This window comes from Cornus florida, unplaced genomic scaffold (assembly GCF_030987335.1).
Source record: "Cornus florida cultivar Cherokee Brave unplaced genomic scaffold, ASM3098733v1 CherokeeBrave_3.0.0_Hap2_Chr10, whole genome shotgun sequence".
Classification (NCBI taxonomy): domain Eukaryota; kingdom Viridiplantae; phylum Streptophyta; class Magnoliopsida; order Cornales; family Cornaceae; genus Cornus; species Cornus florida.
The window spans coordinates 103,239,950-103,254,614 of NW_026775580.1; the positions used below are offsets into that span (position 1 = coordinate 103,239,950).

Consider the following 14,665-nt stretch of genomic DNA (forward strand, 5'->3'; position numbering starts at 1 on the left):
CAATATCAATGTGTAAATTTTTTTTTTCTTTTTTTTTTTTTTAGAATAATAATATTCAGGCCTATTTATTACGGAGTACTTTTTTTTAAATCATAGCAAAGGTTTTGGGAGAAATGGATTTACGAGAATTTAACAATGGTCATGACGTGGAATCCCACAAAAATAACTGCAAGAAACCTTTGAATGAATTTTGTTTTAAATTGAAGGGTAAGAGAGAAGAAGAAAATTTAATCCCAAAGGCCACATAAGTATCAGGTTTAAGGTGTGTTAGTATCAAATTAGGGAAGAAAAAAAAACAAATAAATAAAAATTCAAGCATGGTTTGTCCGAGTTATGCACGAGAGATTGTAGTCTCGAGAAAAACATTGGCTATCATCAATATCTTCTTCTTCTGCTATAATTCTTCAAATTTCTGTCTATACAAAGGTAACAAAACCCACCAGACCAACACTGACCCATACAAACACATCCTAGAGCTTCTACTTGTTACAAACATAATATTCAATATCATAATCGTACGTGAGCAAGAAAACTTATACTTTCGGAGAAGACACCAGGGTCTGAGGTGTGCCATTTATATGTTGAATCAGAGATACATGCCGCTTTACCATTCTGCCACTGGCGTTGTGTTCTATCATTCTTGCTTTCGGCAGCCAAATCATACAAGTTTCGCTTTAAATCATGTCATATTTTGTACATTTTACAGCCTTAAGGGAATTAATTAGAGCCGAACTCCTGGTTCCACTGTTCAAGCTCCTCCCACTTGCTTTTCTGCAGGCTGGGTCTAATAACAGTCGTTGCCTCCTGAAAATCTTCATATCTTAATGGCCTTACCTGGTACAACATATGTTAAACCACCATGAGTTCCACAGGAAACCAGCCAGCTGAAACCACAGACTACTCAAGTAAACCAAGATAGATGAAAATCCTACACACACAGAGATTCTAATGAAAATCCTATTTGATGCGACATTCAGATAAAATAGCACCAACCACTGGCAGGAACAACTGCAACGATTCTAAAACCCACATCACGCCCAAATTCCAATCACCGAAAAACGTACAGCCATAACTATGCCGTCTTTGCATGAAATCTACGTGTCTACAGTGCAGGAAGCAGGTCCTGAGTTTGACTCCCCTCGTCAGGGCACCTCCTTCAGTTTTCTGGGGTGTGTTAGACAAGGTGGCGAAGGAGGTTGCCCAACCCATGTCTGGGAATTAGTTGGGTTGAAGGTTAAGATGCGCGGTCACACACCACACACACACACACACACACAAAAAAAAAGAGGTTCCATTATGCTTCTAATGACATTGACATGATATTATTTGTTTTCCCAAATACAAGTTTGTACAAAAAAGGCATTTCAAGATTCAATAAATGACCTCATTTTACCATTTATTATTATTCTTCTGAAAAGTGATGCACGGCACATGCTATGCACATGCAAAGTCAATCAAACTCTAAATGTGGTGGTAAAATTAACCACCTTATGAAATGCCTCGGTTTTTAGTAGAATGATGTTTCAGTTCACACAAACATATACTTTGTTCAACTGCAATGAAAAATAAAAAATAAAAAAGAAAGAAAGAAAAAGAGGATATTGAATAAATTTCGGAAGTGGTGCCACACCACAAAAGAATCTTTTCCCAAATAAATTATCCTTGGCTTTGCTTCAAAGATCAAAGGGAGAAATTGCAAATCTCAAATCTACTTCCTCATTGACCACTCGTGGCTCCTGAAGGAATTTTTCCTAGAAACTAATATAGGGGAAAATACTTGGGAACTGAACTGCCAATACAGCAACAGGGAATGAAATTTCCATTGCATATTGTCTCCAGGGAAAGGAAAAAAAATAAAGCATCAAGGGAAGCTGATATACGAAATAACAGATGAATTGGAAAACTTTGGCCAATCTATTGCCCAATCTACCATATAAACGGACTACTTTCCAGGAAGCTAAAACTAGAGGATTGGTAACTAATTCATTAATAGGACAATTAATTGCTAATTGGAATACCTGTTTCGCGTTGACTGTGAAAATGTTTGCACCAAGCTCCCTGATTGGCATCATTGCAGCTTCTTCACATAAGGCTTGTAGATCACTTCCAGAATATCCTATATTTCAACCATACAATAAATTTCTAGTTTTTAAAAAATAAAATATATCCGTAAAGTTATCGATATGCACCAGCTGTTAGAAAACTATTTTCTGTGGTTTATATCAGGGCTAAGTTTGCCCAAGTCCCATTAGTGGATGGAGCAAAAAAGACTAAACACCCACCCAATACAACTTGGTTTTGAACAATGATAATTAGCAACTGAATGTCTCATGTAAACATTGCCATCTGAGCAGCGTTTTATTCCAAACCAATGCTATAAGGAATTATCTTACCATTTGTCTTCTCAACGAGTCTTTCTAGATCTCCACCTGTTTCAAAAATAAGAAATAACTGTTAGAATGTCTCGATTTCCAGTAAGGACAGTATCATTGCCTGTGAGGATTTTAATACTTCCTGGAAAACTTGCACAAGAAATTCTAGGATTTTGATCACATACAGGCTTACAATTACTATAACAAATGTCTAACAAACATGTTCTCTGTTCAAGAAAAAAAAAAAAAGTCAAAGAAAGAAACAGCTTACTGTTTCCATTTTTGAAGAAGTAAAGTAAAATCGCATACATAAGGATGGACTACCAAGACTTGCCTATATAATAGGCATCAAATTAGTGATAGACTATTGCAACAGATAATTAAAAGTCTTAGTAAATTTAGTCCAGAAGATCCTAAAAATTTTCATGGTGTCAAAAACCAAATATCAGTAATGGCATTTCCAATACATGCAAAATAATAAAAAGAAGAGAAATAATAGAATCGAAAAGAAAAGAAGAAATTTATCAAACACAAGCATCTACCATTCATTCATCTATCATTCAAACTGAAATAAGAGACAAATTTAATCCCTCTAAATTTTACATAAAAAATAAAAATAACAACAAAATCAAGGTAGAATTTGGGGAGCTTTTGAGAGGCTCTGATAGTCATCAGAGCCGCATTGTGAAAATCTCTGATAGTTACCAAAGATAAATGATAATACTGTTGGTTGATATATATATTTTTCCCGAAAATTGTCAGTTGAAAGTTATTCCAATAGTCAAAGTAATTCTAGGTTTTTTTTTTTTTTTTTAATAATAATAATAATAATCCACCAATTTTTTTTCTCTTTGAAATTCCTTTAATGAAGTTATTTTTCAAAAGCCCTTCTTAATTAAGGACTTTTTATGTTTGGGAGCTCCTCCAAACACCACCCACATGTATAATAAGTAAATGGGAAATTCTGTTTTACTAAAAAAATGCATGACATAATATTATTTGGGACTATGAGAACTCTAGGAGAAAGAAAGGAAAGAATATGCTCTATGGCTATACGTGGAACTACTATAGGTTATCCGCTTCATGATGTAATTAAAATCTGATGATAAGGATCATTCAGATCAAAATGATATGCATCCATGCAAATCACAGAAAATTTGTACATATTCTCACCAGGTAAGGAAAAAGCTCTGCCCTTGAGTTTGTGTTTCAGAAAAAGTCTCCTAACATGTGTATCCGGTAGAGGAATGTATATTCTCTTTACCTGATTCAGATTTCAAATTAAACAATGTCACGAAGGATAAATGAAAAACAAATCATATAGAATCTACTTTAATTTATTTCAAACATACAACCGAAAATATACACAAGAATATTTTCAAATATACAATTCAAGTCGTTTTTCACATCTTTTTTATTTTTTAATTTTCATAAATTGGGATCATCAGTGCTTAAGAATTTTGTTAGATCAAGGTGGCTGGGCACTTAGCAAATTGCAGCAGCAATTGATGTCCAACTGATCAATCTGATACAGAGAATCTAAACATGCCAGAAGTTCTGGTGCAGTAAAGCATTTCCATCAATCATAAAAACTGAACAGCACATAAACAGTAACATTAAACCCCAACATGCCCAATAAATGCTTGGCCCTTTCTCTATTAACCTTGAAACCAATTTGTGCGACCTTACAGATGCTAGAGGCTCCATCAGCTGTGGCATGAATACATAGGTTCATACTATTTAAGATTTGTCACCTAGATATACCCACATAGCAACATTAGGCTTAGCAGTCACTGAGAGAATTGAAAAAATGATACCAGAACTCCAATTCCTGCATGAATGCCTCAGTTCACATTGCTTATGAATTATCAACAAGATGCCACCACAATATATGGAGCCAATTGGAAACCTATCTATTGGCTTATCGGTCATGGTATAGTAAAAAAAATTATACAGTAAACGGAGAAATGAACTAAATGTACAGGAATTGCCTAATATTGCATCCAAATGAAGGGTAGAGCCAGTCACAATATACACTCCTATTACCATCACATATTTTCCACAAAATATTAAGCATAATGCAACATAAGAATGGTAACAAATTCATAAGATTACATTCCAAGAACTATTTATCTACAAGCAATTCATACTTCAAGCTCCTAAAAAAAATGGAGAAGATCATTGCATGGCATACTAACCAATCTCCGAAGAACCGCATCATCCAATTCTTGTGGCTTATTAGTTGCACCTGCATTATCATGTCGACAGGTAAATTAACAAAAAGGAGGAATAACCATATGTGTGACCAAATTAATACATTAACATCCATTTATTTATTAATGGCTTTGCCCCTATGACTCCCCCTCCATATTTGTAGTTATGAACAACAGCTATATCAAAAGAAATTGGTTGGGTCAAATTACACAGGAGGCAACAAGAAGCAGGAACCTAAAATTATTTGATTCTGCAATTTTGGCTTCACTGTGTCCCCAACTCTGACTTTAATAATTGAAATCATTTTCATCTGCTGTTGCAGTCTCAAAGGTGTAAAGCACAAATATATAAGGAAAAAAACATGTTTATTTATTCAAACACAAAAACACAAATGTATAACAGAGTCTGAATGTAAGATGTCAAAGCATGACTTTCTTGTCCAAGTTAACATAACAAAGGATATAGATATGATGTTCATGGGTCTAGATGTGATAAAGATGAAAGAAAATAAATAAATAAAAGACCAACATATTAGGCTCCAAGAGACTTCATACAAGATGAAAGAAAAGCAAGTGAACAAAATAAACTTTTTTTTTTTTTTTTTTAGTAAAATGTATTAGAAAATGTTCAAAAGGGGAACGCGTCCCAAGCTGTACACAAAAAACAGAACCTATGAACTCAAAGAACCCAAAAATTCCACAATATCCTCAAGAGAAGAATAATCTCTCCCCCAACCCCAACAAAAAAGAGTACAAATAATAGAAAATTTCAGCGCCCCAATGGAGGACTCCTTCCCATCAAAAGATCTTCTATTCCGCTCTTTCCAAAGGCTCCACCAAACGCAAAAAGGGGTCACCCTCCAGAAGTCTCTAACCTGAGCCCCCACCCATTGGCCCCTCCAAATATCCAGCAATTCCCGAGAAGTCCGAGGCATGACCCAATGGATACCAAACAAACCAAAAAAAAAAGACTCCAACATTCATGGGCCATAGGACAATGTAGCAGAAGGTGATCCACGGACTCCCCATTAATCTTACAAAGACAGAATCGATTACCAATGATATGTCTTCTCTTCCTCAAATTGTCCAAAGTCAGAATCTTACTCCAAGCTACAGTCCACACAAAAAAGGTCACCCTAAAAGGCGCCTTAGACAGCCACACCATCTTCCACGGGAAGGTGGTACCATGAAAACCAGAGAGACGCACAAAAAAGGACCGGACCTGGAATATCCCCTCTGTAGAAGGCACCCAAATCAGAGAATCCGCCCCGGTGCCCTCCACCTCCTGTCTATACAAGAGAGCCAACAAACCAGTGACATCATCCAACTCCCAATCCTGAAAAGATCGCCGAAATCGCACATCCCAAGACAACCTCCCGCTATCATGGCGATAGCAATCAACAACCATAGCATGTTTGTCAATAGCAATCCTGAACAGCCTTGGAAACAGAAGAACCAATGGCCTATCCTCGCACCATGAGTCCTCCCAAAATCGGACATTCCTTCCATCCCGAACTTTGAATCTAATATGTTTGGAAAATTCATCCCACCCCTTCCCAATGACCCTCCACACCCCCACTCCACTAGCAGACCTGACTGGCCTAGCTGACCACCCCCCTCTCTCTTCCCCAAAGCGACAAGAAATGACCCTTCTCCATAATCTATGTCTTTCACTGCCGAACCTCCAAAGCCATTTGCCAAGGAGAGCACTGTTGAAAGGGGCCAATCTCCTAATCCCAAGCCCTCCCAATTGAAAAGGCCTGCAAACCTGCTCCCATCTGACAAGATGATACTTAAACTCCTCTCCACGACCCCTCCAAAGGAAGTTTCGTTGAAGCATTTCAAGTCTTCCAACAATAGAGGCTGGAATCCGAAAAAGCGAAAGAAAGTACGTTGGAAGGCTTGACAAAGTACTCTTCACTAACGTAACTTTACCTATTATATCACTAGACCCTTGGAGAGATATTGCTTTTTCCAACCAGCTAATCTTCTCTTAACCCGCTCAATCACTAGGTCCCAACCCTCTTGGCCGAGTCCCTTAGTCCCCCAGCGGCAAACCCAAGTACGAGATAGGGAAGCGTTGCGTCCCACACCCGAAAACAGCAGCCAAAGTGTCCACCTCCTGAACCTCCCCCACAGGGACAAACACACTCTTACACACGTTGACTTTCAAACCAGAAACGGCCTGAAAGCAAACCAAAACACATCTCAGATACCTCAAATGGGACACCTCTGCGTAGCAGAAAACATTAGTGTCATCTGCAAAAAGCAAGTGAGAGATCTCCATCTGCTGAACCGATTCAGGGCCAATCTTGAAGCCCCTAATGAAACCCAAGTCCACAGCCCTTCTCATCAACCTACTAAGGGCCTCCATAACAATAATAAACAAGAACGAGGAGAGATGGTCCCCCAGCCTCGGGCCGCGAGAACTGCCGAAAAACCCCGTAGGAGATCCATCCACCAACACCGAAAATCTGACAATGGAAACATATGTAACAATCCATTTCCTCCATCTCTCACCAAAACCCATCCTCTCTAACAAATAAAACATGAAATTCCAGCAAACATAATCATAGGCTTTCTCGATATCCAGCTTGCAAAGAACACCAGGAGCCCCAATGCAAAGTCTAGAATCTACACATTCACTGGCAATAAGAACGGAGTCCAGGATCTATCTACCCCCAATGAAAGCATTCTGGGACTCAAAAATAACTTCATCCAGAACCTCCCTTAACCTAACCGCAAGGACTTTCGCAATGAGCTTATAAATGCGCCCAATTAGACTGATTGGTCTAAAATCCTTAACATTAGAAGCACCGCCCTTCTTAGGAATGAGGGCAATAAAGGATGCATTCAGCGATTTCTCAAACCTCCCCATGGAATGAAACTCATGAAAGGTGCTCATAACCTCATGCCTAACCACCTCCCAGCTCTCCAACAAAAATATCAAAGTAAAACCATCTGGGCCTGGAGCCTTATCACCATTACAGCTCTTTAGAGCCTTCAACACCTCCTCCTCCGAAAATGGACTCTCCACCCCATCCCTTTCCAAAGCAGAAATAGAATCAAAGTGAAGACTATCAAGACGTGGCCTCTATCGAAGAGGCTCAGAATAAAGCCTTTGGTAGAAAGAGACAATATCGCTTCGCACCTCCTCCTCCGTAGTCAAGACCGTACCATCCACACACATCCGCCCAATGTGATTGCCCCTCCTATGAGCATTAGCAGTTCTATAGAAAAACTTAGTATTCCGGTCTCCCTCTTTGAGCCACAAGGCCAGAGATTTCTGGCGCCACGAGATTTCCTCCAAAACTCCATACATTCTGCCTTACAAGCTGCTCTCCTAATACGATGAGACTCAGAAAGAACACCCTCCCCTTCCAATCTATCAATCTCAGCAATATCAGCCAATACCCTATTCTTCCTCCACTCCAAACTCCCAAACACCTCCTTATTCCACCTTTTGAGATTATTTTTCAGAAGTCGAAACTTTCCTGCAAGAATAAAACTCGACGTATCCACCACCAGGTTCTCTTCCCACCAAGAGTGCACAGACCGCTGGAAATTATCCGCTCGAAGCCACAAATTCTCAAATCTGAAAGGAGTGCTACGAGATCTCAAACCTCCACAGTCCAAAACCAAGGGGATGTAGTTCGACGTCACCCTAGCCAACACAGCTTGAACAACATCCGGAAACTTCTCCTCCCAGTCACCGGAAATCAAAAATCTATCAAGGCGAGAAAAGGTTGGTGCTTCCCTTCCACTGGACCAAGTAAAAGAAGCTCCCTCAAGAGGAAGATCAATAAGCTGATGGCCATCAATAAAATCAGAAAAGTGCATCATAGCCTGAGTCCACAGACCACCTGTAGATCTCTCCGCTGGGGACCTAACCACATTAAAATCTCCTGCCACACACCAAGGAAGAGACCACCTCCCCTTCACCCCGCTCAACTCCTCCTACAACCCCTCTCTCACACCATCATCAACCGGCCCATACACCCCAGAAAAGGCCCAAATGAAACCATCCTCCTCCATCACAAAGGCACAAGACAGAGAAAATCTCCCCCGACACATATCCACCTTAGCCATCCATCTCCTATCCCGTATAAGGAGAACACCGCCAGATGTCCCGACAGAATCTAGCGCCTCCCACTCAACAAACCGATTACCCCACAAACTCTTCACCACACGATCAGTCGTAGAATCAATCTTTGTTTCTTGAAGACGCACCAAATGCACCCCCCATTCCTCATAGCCATATTCACCACCTTTCGCTTGCCCGGATCATTAAGACCACGGACATTCCAAGATAAAAGTCGTAACTTCATGAGGAAACAATCACTCCCATCACCCCTTTACCCTTCCCTACCCCCTTATCACTACCCCTCTACCCCCCCCCCCCCAAAAAAAATCATCCTATCATAGTTCACATCTGTACACAGGTTCCTTAGCTCCCTTTCCCCTCTCCACGGAGTAAGGTTCTTCTTCTTCCTGCTCCTTCTTCTGGAAATTGAATCATCTCCCCCTCTCTCCCTTCTGCCGTGGCCTGAAGAATTGCTAAGGCCTAATCACGATTGCCCTTGCAAGAGACACCCAACAGTTCACTAGTGGCCCCGATATTAGCCATGACCCATTCCTTTCCAGTATCCTCCCCTTCCTGCCTACGCACCATCAAGAGAACTACCCTGTTCCATCCTGCTCCCATCTTCCTCACCTCCCTTGGCCTCCACTGCCTCCTCGACATGTGACATCCAATCCTCACCATAGTCCAACACACCTTCCAGGATGAAAGGGTCTGGGTTACCATCAACAATTTGATCATCAGGCGAGAATCTGTGCTTCTGCAACTCCTTCACCAAAAGAGAGGCTGATTCATCGCTGAGGGAAATACGGATATCTTTGCCCACACAAACAGTCACCAAAACCCTTCAAACAAGTCACTGGGCCACCTTTCAAAGATGAACACAGCCCTTCCGTTCCACCCAAAAGAGGCTTGGCCGGCCAACCGATCTCCTCCCCTGATGAATAAATGAACCGAGAAGAGGAAGAAAACTACGAACAAGTCTCAGCAATCCCGACGCAAAACTAGTCGTAATCCATGTCACCAGACAAACAAACCGTCCCATCCCTTTTTGATGGCCCAAAAACCCCAATATGAGAGCCAACCGTAGAGCTCATCACATCCACCGAGTCAACCTCAAGAACAGGCGACAACCTCTGTTGCCTCCCATCAAGGACCTCCCCGCTCCCCCTCCTCCCTTTACTTCTCAACATGTCACAAGGAGGAGTAGAAGTAGAGATAGAAACAGATGGAGAGTACCGAACATGAGGGGAAGAGGACATACCTGGACGCGAATGGCGAACCTTACGGGCGACCCACTTCTCTTTGTCATTTCTGGTCCATTTCTTACTGGGTTGCTGCGAGAAGCTCGAAGAAAGGCCATCCTCTTTCATGGAATCACAGTCGCCATTCTCATCATCACCCAAAAACCCGGACTGAAGAAGATCAAACCTGTTTCCCAAGAGCAGGTTTTGACAACATGTTCCATGCCGGAAAGTCTTCGAACAAGCCCCAGCCCCCTTCCTCCTGCTCAAGCTCACCTTCGCCCAGTTCATCTTCTCCTTCCTCGACCAAGATCGCGAGGCCGATCTTCTCTGTGTCGTGTCTGGATGAGGTTCGTGAATATCTCGGCTGTGAACCACTTCTGAAGATGGTTTGGGCTGCCCACCTTGAAATGAGATTGAAAGACGATTGTTTGGGCCCCATCTAACCACCCTATCCTTGGCCAATCTTGGCTTAATCTGAATGGGCCCATAAGAAACAAGTGCCCCAGAGGGCTTAAGTCGTCCATCCCGCTTAACGGACTTCGATGGCTGCCCCGGCCCAGAAGATGGCCCAGACCCACCCCACTCATGCGTAGCCCACCCAGTCACTTTCGAGCCCACCTCACGAGCCCCTCGCTGGATAGGCCCAACATCATCTGGCCCAACAGAATCAACATTCAAAAAACCCTGAGGATCACGTGACTCAGCACGTGGTGGAGCAGCTGTCCTCCACTCACAACGGGCGTCATAAACAAAATAAACTTTCAACAGCCCAAGACTCCATATTAACTTATATCAATTGATTAGGATAGACTGGTCATTATCAGCATGACAAGGAATGATAAGTTCTAAGTTATAGGAGCTAAAGGACAAGGAAAATACCAAAAGAGTGTGGAACTAAGCTATGAGAAAATAAATTAACTCAATAGATGGTAAGGCCATAAAGCAAAATTGAAAAAAAGAAGCTCATATTACTGATCCTAAGTAATTAGGTTCGTCTTTTGTCAAATTAAAATGTTAAACTTACCAATTACAATTACTAAATCATCAGAATCTGAAGTAACCCCATCAAACTGAACTAGGAACTCCGATTTTAACCTTCTGCTTGCATCATTCTCATTAGCCAACCTTGTAGACATGATACTATCGATCTGTTAACACCAACAAATGTTGACACACAAAAGGATGCACATGAAATACTAGGATTTTCTTTCCAGAACAAGAAAAAGAAGGTTATCAATCATCAATTTCCCAATATACTGCTTAATTAGTCTAACTTTTCAGTCATAATTGTGCAATGCTATTGGTAAATTTTTTTTTTTATTTATTTTTTTTGTGTGTGCGTGTGTGTGTGAAGGGCCAAAAAAAAATAAGGGAGTCAACTATCGGAAAAGGATAACTGAAATAAAAAATATATAAAATTTACTGAACTTCAAAATGAGAACATGATCAACTAGAATATTATGTTGGAGAGTCAAGAAAGAACTAAATTCATGGGGCAGTAGACAATTAATGGGGCAGGAGATAAAACAGAAACAACAGATAATTTTGGGTTGGATGAGAATAGAAAAATACAAATGGATATAGAGAATGACGAGGTTCTAGATTCTTCTGAGTTAAATAAAAAATTAAAATTTTGAGTTAAATCATGAGCACTCCAAAAGTAACAAATGAATTATTCACCCATAATGGCTGTAAGTTCTCCAGACTGTCAACAACATATGAGCACCAGTAATTTAGTGGTTTGCTTTTATAAGCGAGCAATAGCATATGTATAGCAGATCTGACATGTAAGATAGAAGAAGAAAGCATTATGTCAGAAACGACCATTGCAATTATGTTCAAGAAAGAGTAGCTTACTTCATCAATAAATATTACAGATGGCTGCCTGGATATAGCAACCATGAAAAGAGTCCGAACAAGCTTTTCACCCTCTCCCACCTATGTTAGTAAAAGCGAAATAAGAAAATGAGAACTTCTCTAAAAGCTCAAATTTGATATGGGAGACCACGAGGACAGGGACACACCCATTTTGATGTTAGAGAAGAAGCAGAAACATTAAAAAACGTTGCATCTGACTCTGAAGCAACTGCTTTGGCAAGCATGGTCTTCCCAGTACCAGGTGGACCAAAAAGAAGCAAACCTGAAAATTAAATCCAGGACTCACTCGTGAAACAAATTCTTCTGCTGCAACAATATAGTTCTTTGAAGGCAAAAGCCTCACACAACATTACCTCTAGCTGGTCTACGAAGGCCAGTAAACAGGTCTCTTCTCTTAGTTGGTAGAATTACCATTTCAAGCAAAGCTTGTTTTGCCTTTTCAAGGCCAGCTGCAAGAAACTTTGATGAGAAATTTGTACCTTACTAGAAGTAGAAATCACAAGGGAAAGGAAATGAAATAATGTGCAAACCAAAGCATGTTTTAGTTTCTAACCAATATCATCCCATTTAACGGAAGGACGTCTATCCACTACCACAGAGTTTATCATTTCAACCAATTTTGCATCATAGCCAGTACCAGATTGTCGTATGGGTTTTGAGCTTACAACTTTATCAGTCTGATTTCTCACAACCGAACCAAAACTACAAGAACCAGGAGACTTCCGCAATGCATTTTTTCTAGCACTTGTCACCGTTGATGGAATTGCTGCAGCTTGTCCATGGGCTTTGATACTCTGCAGAGGACATATTTAAATAATATAGGAAAGCAGTAATATAATCAATCAACATTATAATGCTCAAGAATCCACAAAAACATCAAAGAAAACCAAAGGGAAAAAATAGAAAGTAAAAACACTTGTTCAAAAATCAGAACATCATTAGCATTAAGAAAACCCACAAAAGGAGAATGTAAGTTAATTTATATATATATATATATATATATATGTGTGTATATATTCTTGAAAAAACAACTGAATTAAGAAAGATAGGTTTATTGGATGCAACTTGATCACTACTCAAGTACTTGTTATATGATTTTCACTCCACAGGGAAGTATGTTGTCACGCTTCCTTGCATTTTGGGCACTAGAATAACAAATGCACAGCTTGATTCAACTTTTACCAAGATACTGTGAACTCTTCCTACAAAACTCATAACAGAATGCTACAGAGAGGTAGGAAGTTATATGCTACAGATTCCTTCAATAAGCACAATATACCAACCGTTAGCCTGAGTAGTATCTAACTTTTCAGGGCTGTTTAATACCAGTAAAACAAAGCTAACTTCTCAATGACTATTGAATATGCAAACTATATCATGCCATGCTTTTCCACTACAGAAGGAAAGGATCCACAATTTCTTGGTCTCCTATTTCTTCAAATCAATTTTCAATTTCAATATCATTTTATGAGGTCCATGCCTAATATCTATAATGTCCGATAAACAGGAACAGATTACTCCAGGTTGCCAGTGACACTTTTGTCTTTGGCTTCAACAAAGAAAATAATATACACACTTTACACTTGGTCAAACCAATGCATACCTTATTTCTGGCTGCGCCACCTGGAGGGGAAAAAAAGAAGTATAAAAAGAAACAAAAGGATACATAAACAGTCTCCTCTAGTTTCCAAATAGATAAAGATAATTATGATTGTTAAGTCGCAAAAGGATCAGAGTTGAACCTGTTCGCCAACTTAAAGCTTGAAGTCTCTCTGAAACTTGGCCCTGCCATTTTGATATCTTCTGCCAATAAGATTTCACCTTCTCTTGTTCACTGTTAACAAGAAAAAGAAAAAAAAAATTTTAAAAAGTCATTGAGTTGCCAAGGAAATAGAGCACAAAACTATGTTAATACACCACCTATTTGGATAAAAAAGATAGTACAACAGCTTGAAAGATTAAACATAGTTTAAAGAAAACCAATGTTCCACTTGGATTGATGGGTTTCAAATGAATGCATTTAATTATATAAGAAATAAAGTAATGCTCCTAAGAGGTCCCTCTCATGAGAAGGCCAAATCTATTCATTTAACCAAATGAAACCAATATGTCAAGCAACAAAGTTTTCAACCACATGTTGCAATAGCATTTCAATTTTCTTTAGGAAACAGTTCCATTTATTAAAACATCATCACAAGAATCTACTACACAACTACTAAAAAGTTAACCCTTCTTAATTTTTGGTTTATCTTTTGCCTTTAATCGAAATGCTGTCAGAACTGATGTAACTGTGAACAAAAATGATTATAGCTATATAAAATAGAAACTAAGAGGGAGGGAGAGAGAGAGAGAGAAAAAAAAAACAACAACAACAACAACAACGATATATAGAATAAGATAGTCAGGTGAAATTTTCTTACCTAGAGCTGATGTATGAAGGTACGGTGGTGGAAGTGGCCTCAATCAGTATGCGCTGAGCGTTCTGATAATGGGCAACCGCATCATCATACAGACCCCACTCTTCGGCCCTAACGGCCTTATCGATCAATTCTTTGGCCAAATCGAAGTACCCTTTGATCTTATACGCAGTCCTATCGTTCGAAACCGATGTCCCAGCGAAGCCGTCCATGGTTTGATTAATGGAAGAGTTAGGGTTTTGTTGGGAGTCATGGGGAGCTGACGAATTGGACAAGACAAGCGAGGCCAAAGAGTCGATGAGCCCTTTGAAGAAACTCATCTCTGAGAGTAAATTGAATAAAGAATTAGTCAATTTAGAGGGAGAAAGCGTGTGCAGAGAGAGTTTTGCTTACCATGTTCGACGAGTCACCAGAATTTTCATCGTTTAACCGTTCCGATAAAACCCAAAATCAACGG

The 14,665-nt window shown here is 39.8% G+C and overlaps 1 protein-coding gene across 2 annotated transcripts; it reads right to left on the minus strand.

Annotated features, from left to right (window-relative positions):
• Window positions 1-365: 365 nt before the first annotated feature.
• On the minus strand, window positions 366-14,665 carry LOC132276566 (uncharacterized). 2 transcript variants are annotated; one of them, XM_059778047.1, is made up of 14 exons: window positions 14,602-14,665; window positions 14,212-14,530; window positions 13,534-13,625; window positions 13,395-13,414; window positions 12,345-12,585; window positions 12,145-12,240; window positions 11,938-12,053; window positions 11,771-11,851; window positions 10,938-11,061; window positions 4,571-4,620; window positions 3,546-3,636; window positions 2,394-2,429; window positions 2,019-2,116; window positions 366-834 (listed from the first exon to the last, which is right to left on the minus strand). In XM_059778047.1, the coding sequence occupies exons 2-14, from the start codon at window positions 14,526-14,528 to the stop codon at window positions 718-720; spliced, it is 1,479 nt and encodes a 492-aa protein (XP_059634030.1). In that variant the 5' UTR covers window positions 14,529-14,530; window positions 14,602-14,665; the 3' UTR covers window positions 366-717. The 2 variants fall into 2 exon arrangements, with proteins under 2 accessions (XP_059634030.1, XP_059634029.1); XM_059778046.1 differs by lacking the exon at window positions 14,602-14,665 and having other exon boundaries at window positions 14,212-14,593.

Coding starts and splice junctions, on each gene's coding strand:
- LOC132276566 (XM_059778047.1), bottom strand. CDS start 14,528: ATGAGTTTCTTCAAAGGGCTCATCGACTCTTTGGCCTCGCTTGTCTTG. Junction 11,852..11,937: donor CTTCTCTAACATCAAAATGG/GTGTGTCCCTGT, acceptor TTACTAACATAG/GTGGGAGAGGGTGAAAAGCT. Junction 835..2,018: donor TCACAGTCAACGCGAAACAG/GTATTCCAATTA, acceptor ATGTTGTACCAG/GTAAGGCCATTAAGATATGA.